Source organism: Oryzias melastigma, unplaced genomic scaffold (assembly GCF_002922805.2).
Source record: "Oryzias melastigma strain HK-1 unplaced genomic scaffold, ASM292280v2 sc01115, whole genome shotgun sequence".
Taxonomy (NCBI): Eukaryota; Metazoa; Chordata; class Actinopteri; order Beloniformes; family Adrianichthyidae; genus Oryzias; species Oryzias melastigma.
In genome coordinates this window covers 3,150-11,836 of record NW_023417699.1, presented here as the reverse complement: position 1 = coordinate 11,836, position 8,687 = coordinate 3,150, and the positions used below count along the sequence as shown (strand labels likewise).

Sequence of the window (8,687 nt, the reverse complement as noted above, 5' to 3'; positions counted from 1 at the left end):
AATCGTCTTTGACCTACCATAAGTCTTCAACCATAATGCGATCTATGTGAATCAACTGGTTCTGACAGAAAAGTGCCAATAATGCGCAAAGCCACTTTTCTCTTTAAAATCCTATGGAATTGCCTCAAAGGTTTAAGAGTGACCAGTAGTTGAAAGAATGTCAACACTGGAGCTAAAGCTCTGGTGTTACCCCCTGTGGTATCCTACCCGGTGAAGATTTCATTGTGGACCCCATATGGTTTACCTTTGGGGCAAATTGGTGGGCCCCAGGTGGGTTTGTCCATAGATTCCATGGTGGCACCATGTGATTGTCCCCACTGGCATAGGTGGGGACTTGGCGCTAACCAGCTGCCCGGTGGAAAGCGTAACAAGCTGCCTGGTAACAGCGTAGCAAGTTGGCGAGGTCCGCTACCCAGCGAGCCAGACTACTGAGTGCCCACTCCAGCGAGTGTGGACAAACATGGGGTCATGTGAACCCCACTNNTTTTTTTTTTTTTCTTTTAAAGGGGGTTTATGAAATCCTGTCCACCTTCATCCATATTTGTCATTGGATGAATAACACGTCAATGTAAGGTTTGGGTCAACTGGACTTCACAACTGTCACAAGGGTTAAATGAGTAAAGAACTGCTTCTTTTTTTTTCCCCATTGCATAGTTCTTGAAAGTGGCTACTCTACATCAGGGTTGGTCAATCCTGGTCCTGAAAGTCTACCACCTTCTGTTAATTTTGAATCGGGTACTTGTTGCACGATCGACCAACCATCCAAGGTCTGCAACAAAAATCCCCGAGATCTAAAAGCGTCACGATGGGCCAGTTCCAATCCAGCGTATCTGAAATGTATTCGGACATGGAGCTATAGCTTTACCCTTCAAGACTGATCTCAAGAGTTGACATTCTTTGGATGACCGCAACTCTTGACCGTTGATTCAGTAAACGTAATTCCAGTGAATTCTGAAGCATAGAAAAGCAGTTTTCGTTGTTATGCAACGCTTCGCACTGATATGCAATTGGCTGACTCACATTAACCCCCTAAACAGACTTGCAGTCGGTCAAAGAATGTGTTTTTAGATGGTGGTTATGCTATTCAATAGTCCAGCTAAGGACAAATGCTACAAACTAGCTACGGCTAAAAGTATTACGATATGGGTATTGGACTGCTGTTTGTAGTATCTCTAGGTTTTTAAATCTGTTCTTTTTCAATACATGCTTTTAATCGTGGGTGTTTACACTGGATAAGCAGGGAGAGGCTTCTTTCTCTACTGTTTACTGGCGCATATCCGTCACCGTCAACTGGAAGAGGCTTGGCGGGAAATCTTGCGAATCTTGTTCCAAGCTTTTTTGTTCACAGCTCTATTACGATGAATTAAAGCCATAATTCTGGCCGACACAAACCAGTGGTTGGTCAACGTTTGACCTGGTTTGGTTTACAAAGTGCGTTCATTGGCTACTCGTTTTGTACGTAGAGCCTTAAAATGGTCGTAAAGACTTGCGTAGAACATGAGTTTTGAACACTGAAACTCCACGAACTTTTCCTTGAAATGACCGCTTTAACGCATGTTCCTAACATGAACGTAGCCTAGAAGGGTTCAAATTACAGTTGCAATTGTACTAAGCCGAGAACTGTTTTCCACCCTGACCTCCTGTTTTTGTTTTGGTCCAGGAATACATGCCTGAACATACGTCCGACCTCGGCTTCTGGCCTTGAACACACGGGGAAGCACATACAGGAATGCAGTCAGACCACTGAGGGAGACCAAAGCGTGGATGAGGGGATTGTGCCTTTCAGTATTAGTGGTCAGAAATGCTGACCAGGCTGTGTCGTGACATTTCCACCACTCATCCCGGACTTTGCGCTTGCCAGCCTTCTTTCATCTCAACGACTCCTTTACCGCCTTTCGCAGTGATCCGTCTTCATGCTGGAGTTCTCTAAGGTTCATGGTTATCTGTATTTTTGTTTTACTTGTTTACTCTTTGTATTTCTCTGAAAGAGTCACTGCTGAATGTTTCTTTGAGGCTGGTTGTGTTTAAAGGATCACATTTTTTCGGGGGAGGCTTTTGTTTTGAAACAACGGTGATTTACTGGCAAGAATTCACACCGGTTCCAATATCTTACCACACTAACTCGAGTCGGCCAAACGATATTTACCTGGGCGATGCTTGAATTCTTAATTGACAAAAAAATGCTTTAAAAAAAAAATCTGTGCAATTTGTTTTTGTTCTATGACCAAAGCTCAAGTTTCACCTTTTCTGGGCAAAAAGCATCACTTTCTCACCTGTTTCAGCTTAAAGCATCAGTGCTTATAGATCCTTCTTGTTTAAGTTAAGTCATGCAAAGATTAAAACGCACATTGAGAATATTTTGCTTTGGAAATGTCCTTCTCTTGATATGTATTGGTTATTTTTGTGTTTTTCTGTGACATTTTCAATCTTTGACAGAATGTGAGAAAGTAAACACAAACTCGTGATTCAATCATTTCCTTTGATTATCCTGATGGCTGCTGGCGGTGGCTTTATTGTGCAAATGCATCTTTTGTTCTGTTTGGGCCTCGGATCATCTCACTTCCAGTTTTACGGTTTACCGCGAGGTACGACATTCCAGTTTTTAAATACGGTACTCGTTTGTTGGGTTTGTACTTTTTTCTGCTCCTGCAAGTTTTGTAGTTTTTGTAACTGTAGAGATTATTTTTTTTGTCTTCAGAGTAAATAAATATTTGAAACGGGCTGGGTGTGTTTACTGTAGGTGTTTTTGGTTTCATGAGTCAAAGCAATACAAGAAATACAAACTGGAAATCATGTTTAAAGGGGGTAAAAAAGTGGGTCAGGAGTGCCATCTACAGGACAAAGTGTTGAAGTAAAGATGATTTTTGTCTACATTTTTATTAGATTTTTGACAGTTTGTTCAGCCTAATTTCTACTGTTGGCTTGCTTTTTAACAAACTAATTTTCACCTTAAATTCAACTATTTTGACTAAATTAATCAAAATTATATACTTCTGTTTTAGTAATTAAATTTTAAAGCTTTTATTGATAATTTCTTCATCTTTGATAAAGAGACCAATATTGACTCAAAGGTGGGGGTGGGGGGCAGCTGCATCTCCCTGTAGCTCCGCCCATGTTTTTACATTGTAATGACTTGTGGAGGTTTCATAATATTCGAAGTTGGACTGTTTACGTAAGTGATATTTGGTTAATAAATTGAACTTTAGAGTTAAACTCTTGAATTCAATGGGAGCAAAATCAAGCAAAGAGTCGTATTTTCTTGAAACACATTTTGTTAACCTTTAAAAACTGAACAAAATGTTCATTTTTGGTAAGGAAAGCTGTATTTTACATTCAGTAACCAAGCTTTGGACAAGTCAAAGATGAAGAACTTCAGTGATTTAATTATTTTGCAACAACTTTTAACTTTTGAGCCCCAAAAATCTTAATAGCTAAACTTCAAAATGTTGTAAATGACTGAATAAAAAAGCTTAAACTAGCCAAAATAGCTAGCATGTAAATATTAGCCTAACTCCGTTCCACTCTCCTAGGCTTGTTTACATTAAAAGTGGGGTCATCTGGACCCCACAAGACAGTGCGCTGAACTTTTTTTTTTTTTTCAATGGTTGTCGATCTTTACTGTTGTCCAATGACAGACATGAAGTCTTGTCCACCTTTGTCATGGAAGGGCTAACACCTCAATGTAAGGGTGGGGTCATCTGGACCCCATACGAGAGCACGGGCGTTAAAGAGAAAAGCCTGAATTATCCAAAACAGCTAGCATGTAGCTGAAATATTAGCTGGACTTTAAAACAGCTTAAAAAAACCAACAAAAAAATGCCTAAATCAGCCAAAACAGCTAGCTTGTAATGATTAGCCTAACTCCAAAACACCTTAAAAATGTTTTTAATAAAAGCCTAAATTGACCAAAACAGATAGCATGTAGCAGAAATATTAGCTAAACTCTAAAACAGCCTAAAAACAGCCTAAATTAGCCAAAACAGCTAGCTTGTAATGATTAGCCTAACTCCAAAACAGCCTAAAAAACTTTAAAAAAAAGCCTAAACTTGCCGAAACAGCTAGCATGTAGCTGAAATATTAGTTGAACTGTAAAACATCTTAGAAAATGCCAAATAGTCCAAAATGCTAGCAGAATGCCAATTTAAAAAAAAAAATAAAACCATAACATTTTCACATAATTATGAATACTTAAAAAGCAGGAATATTATTCTAGAATAAATCAACTCAAACTTTAAATAACTTTAATATTTTTCTCAAAAATATATTTTGTCAAAATTATACAAGTTAGAAAGGGCGCAACATAACATTAGGCCAAAAATAGCAAAATAAAATGGTCTGGAGGGCCGAATCCGGCCCCCGGGCCTTGACTTTGACACATGCTCTAGGTAGATAGATATAGATCTAAAGATGGTCGTAGTGAGACTTTCCGGATCATAGCATTGGCGTAGGAATTTAAGTGACCGCTGTGTGTTCAAACGCAAGCGCAGTCCTCAGGTATAATGTTGGGCAGGGTCTCCAACTTGAAGGAGTACCCGCCGTCCGAGGTGGTGGTGACCTTTAGGGACCTCATGGTTCCGGGGACAGGAGCGCAACACTGCGACATCCCCAGCATGGCGATGGTCCGGTCCGCGGCCGAGCAGTTCCCGTGACAGTAGTAGAAGGTCATCGTCTTGGGGTGGACGATCCAGTTGTCCCAGCCCAGCTCCTCGAAGCTGATCTCCACGCCTTCTCGCCGGCAGTCGCTGTCCGCCGGCCTCTCCTGAGACGGCCTCTGAAGGCGGTAGATGGCGGCCGGAGACCAGGGGATGGTGAACGCAGCTTGACGGGGCGAGCGCACACGACGTCTACGCTCAACGTGGACATGCAGGAAGGGCGAGTTTTCTGGCTCACGTGTGTGACACTGGCAGCTTGTGCAGACAACTTGAAGCCAAAACGGACCCTCAGACACGGAAACCAGCCTCTCTTGATCCAGGAAGTAGGTGGTCCATCCGTCTGTGGTGGACCTGGAAGGTGCTGCCGCAGCCTGACGGAGCTGCTGAGCTGGCGTGAGAAGGAAAAGCATTGCAGATGAGTTGGTGGAGGTTCCTTTTTGGTCCGTGAAGAACCAAAAGTGGGCAGAGGTGACCACACCCTTCAGGATCGTCGACGAGGGCTGGAAGTGAAAAGAGAGCCGAGTGGCGGTTTCTCCTGTGGAGCAGGAGTCTGTACAACACAGAAGAATAATGTAAACATCAGCAGCTGTTTTTACAAAATCCCTCCCCGAGAAAAACTAGTTCCATAAATCTCATCATAAGAGAAATATCCCGACTTAACCATCAAAGCTGTTTATTTTCCAGTAAAATAACGACAACCCAACTTAAAATAATTACAGAAATCCATGCCTAAAATTTACCAAGATTTCCAAATATATCTCCTTTCACATTGACATTTTTCTTTAAAGGGTAACCAAACCGTAAATTAACTTTTTTGGCTGTTGATCTCTATAAATGGGGCTTTAAAAGTACTGTCTGTTGGTCATTTAAAAAATTTAAATAAACTTGGTTAGTTGTTGAAAATATAGTGAAAAATCATCTGTGTGCTGCCCCCTACAGGTTGAAACGAGGTATTACAGTTGAATTTTGTGATTGGTCAAACTATGTAAGTTTCAGAAGTCTGACATCATGATCTGCAGCTCCAGTGATGATAACAGTCCAGCCCCCAAGCCCCGCCCCTCTGACTGGATTTTCAAATTTTGGCTGTGGGTGGAGTCAGCTTCCAACTTCCCTGTTTGGCTACCCTTTAATAACCAACAAACTTTTGATATTTTAAAATTTGGCTAAAATCTAAAAATTGGTGTTGTTTTCTAGGACATAATTCCTACAGAGTGGTAGTAGTTTATTTCAAAAATTGAGTTGTGGGCGGGACCTTTGACATGCAGTAACCCCGCCCCAAATTTCCATCACCACATAATGCAAAACTGTAAAATGAAGTAAGTAGGGCTGGGATTAAAGAATTTCCCCTCTTCCCACTCCTTTTCAAGCAATCAAACTCTACTTCACTTTAGTTAATAATTACAATATTTAATAATTCAAGTCGGTTTTGTTTGTTTTCTATTTTCTAATCAATGCACTTATTATGCATTATTTCTGTAATGGGTTTGAAATGTTTGAGGGATTTGTCCAGTATTTTCCACAATCTATGCCTGATGTAAACTAAATCAATCAAACAATCAATCAATCACCCATAACTGAGAACTTTCTCTTAAGAGGTTCTCCCACTGCCTAACCAGTTCGGATGAGGAAAACAAAAAAGGGGCGGAGCCTGCCCACCGTATTTTCTACGTAACAAACTGCATCTTTTTCTGCTCCTGATTCACAGTAATTTGAATAAAGAAATATTCAGAAATGCTTAATTTTTTTCAGAAAAATGCTACAAGAACATATTAAAAAAACAGTTTTTATTGAACCTCTGGCTCTACTCTGGCCTGACCTCTGGTGGCTAAAGAAGGATTAGCAGGTTAAAGAAAACTCAGTTTTTTAGGATCGTTAAGTAAAAATATTTTTCAATATTTGACATAGCTGAGATAGTACATAGTGATAGCTTCTTCTAACATAAAATCTGTGTTTAAAAAGCGTTTATATTTATTATATTAGGATTTTAAAAGGGAAATTGCCAGTTGTATTTTTCTACGCTGTAATTTAATTTTTCAGAAAGATACATTTTTTAACATTTTGTTTTTTACCTCTTTTTATGAAAATGCAAATCTCTAACATATGGAAAAATAAAAAGGTTTTCTCACCTGAACTCGGAAACAAAATCATTTCCGATGTTGCTCGCTCTTCTCCGTTCTGATTTGGATCCACTGCTCTTTGCTTTGACCTGGGAACCCTCATGAGCGTCTCCCAGGTCTCCAAGTTTGCCCCACTTCCACCTCGTGTTTGATTCTGAGGAGGTTTCTCCAGCCCCAGACTCTCCAGAACCCGCTCCCTGAACCAGGACACGACTACCTCTTTGGGTAATTCCTCTCCGTTGCCCGCTCGAACCAGACCGTGGATCCAAAGAGGACCCAGAATGACGACGACGCACAACGCCATAACGGGGAAACAGTCAATCCCGAATGCAATGATGGAAAAAAGACCAGACTTTCCTCTGCAACGCTTTTCTACTCTCATATATGTTTAGACTGAGCGGCAGCTATCTGAGTTTGAGTGTAGCCTGTGAGCAAAAGCATTTTGTTATAGGTTCACAATAAAGATAACAAAGAATGGCCTTGACTGATGGGATGTTGCATTTCCAGCTTTGTGGAAATTTCACACAGATTGACATTTTTTTTCTCACCAGAAATGTTTTTACTCACATCAGCTAGTAAAAAGTAACATTTTTTGCCAATGCACAAATTAGATTGTGGCAACTTTTTATTTTGTCTGTATCCTACTTTCAATTTGGTACACTCGTTATAGAGCTTTTGTGTTTTTTTGTGTTTTTTTTTTTCCCAAAATATGTAACAAAAACTAGTTTTTCTGGCTGGCTTTGAATATCTCATAGTGTCAAAAATGTATTTATGGTTATTTTCTTTTTAGATTATTGTCACATCAGTTGGTTAATTTGTTGGGAAACTAAAAAAAAAAACAATGTTTAACATTTGATTGTATTTCCACCAATAACATTATTAGTTTTCAGTGTTTTTGTGTTGTATTGATTTGTTGTTTGAACTCTAGACCTGTTTTAACATCAGCTGTCTCATAGTTTTTGGGCCCACTGGTCAGAAAAATGATAAAATCAAATCATTTTTAAGAGCAATATTATATAAAATTACATTTTAATTCATTAAAGGTTAAAAAAATATGACAAATGCAGGCCTATCAATGTAGCAACAATATAGTAATATAGAGTGAATTAAGATCATGTGTAAATGAGACAAAGTGAGCCATCTTCCTTCAAAATTCCATCATCCTCTTGTTACTGTAGAGGGCACGCCTTCACAAGGTTGTTTTTAGGCGCTCTCCTACCTTGCCTTTTATATCTCAATACTTTAATAAGCTTAGCTATAAAAATATTTAATAAAACTCATCTAATAACAGGGCTTATTTTAGATAAGATGTGTGACCACTTTCACAAAACAAGCTTTTTTATCAAGCATTTTTTAAAAATAAAACATGAAATATGATGGAAGCCAACAGCAAAAGTATTTACAAAATTCAAAATGAGGCTTTGCCCCGCCCACCAGAAGCACCACAGACCAATCACATCAATTGTAATATGTCAAATATTGTGGCGACAACAGTTAGAATTCCATTGCATTCACTGACTATTAATTTTTTAAAGAGCTGAGGTCCTTTAACTTTACTTTTTCCTTTTACCTGAGTTGTCACCCTATATTGATTAAAGTTAGACGTATGGTTTATTTTAGGTGGAATAAAAAAAAAGTCACATAGACTACATAGAACACGTATGTGTTTAAAAGTTAGCTTGCATGAAATGGAGTTAAATCTAGCATAACTAGCATTGTTTATGTAAAAAAAAGTCCAATTCGACTCTAATATTACGTGTAAACAAAAAAAAACATACAACAAAATTAAAGTATAGCTGGTTTAATGCTAAATTGTAGTATTCTATACCGTTTTCAGATATTCTTTTAAAAACTTTTTTTAATTTTAAATACAATCTTCATGTTTACTTATATTATGTGTGGGGGCTTGTGCGTGTTT

The 8,687-nt window shown here is 38.9% G+C and overlaps 1 protein-coding gene across 1 annotated transcript; it reads right to left on the bottom strand.

The window, feature by feature from the left end:
- Nucleotides 1-4,224: 4,224 nt before the first annotated feature.
- Nucleotides 4,225-8,306, bottom strand: LOC112141583 (inhibin alpha chain). The gene is made up of 2 exons (XM_024264732.2): nt 6,779-8,306; nt 4,225-5,202 (listed from the first exon to the last, which is right to left on the bottom strand). The coding sequence occupies exons 1-2, from the start codon at nt 7,149-7,151 to the stop codon at nt 4,472-4,474; spliced, it is 1,104 nt and encodes a 367-aa protein (XP_024120500.1). The 5' UTR covers nt 7,152-8,306; the 3' UTR covers nt 4,225-4,471.
- Between the last annotated feature and the right edge of the window lie 381 nt (nt 8,307-8,687).

What these genes read in the sequence shown, in the direction of transcription:
- LOC112141583 (XM_024264732.2), bottom strand. Translation starts at nt 7,151, where the DNA reads ATGAGAGTAGAAAAGCGTTGCAGAGGAAAGTCTGGTCTTTTTTCCATC. An exon ending in GATTTTGTTTCCGAGTTCAG is followed by an intron (nt 5,203 to 6,778) that starts GTGAGAAAACCT and finishes TGTGTTGTACAG; the next exon opens with ACTCCTGCTCCACAGGAGAA.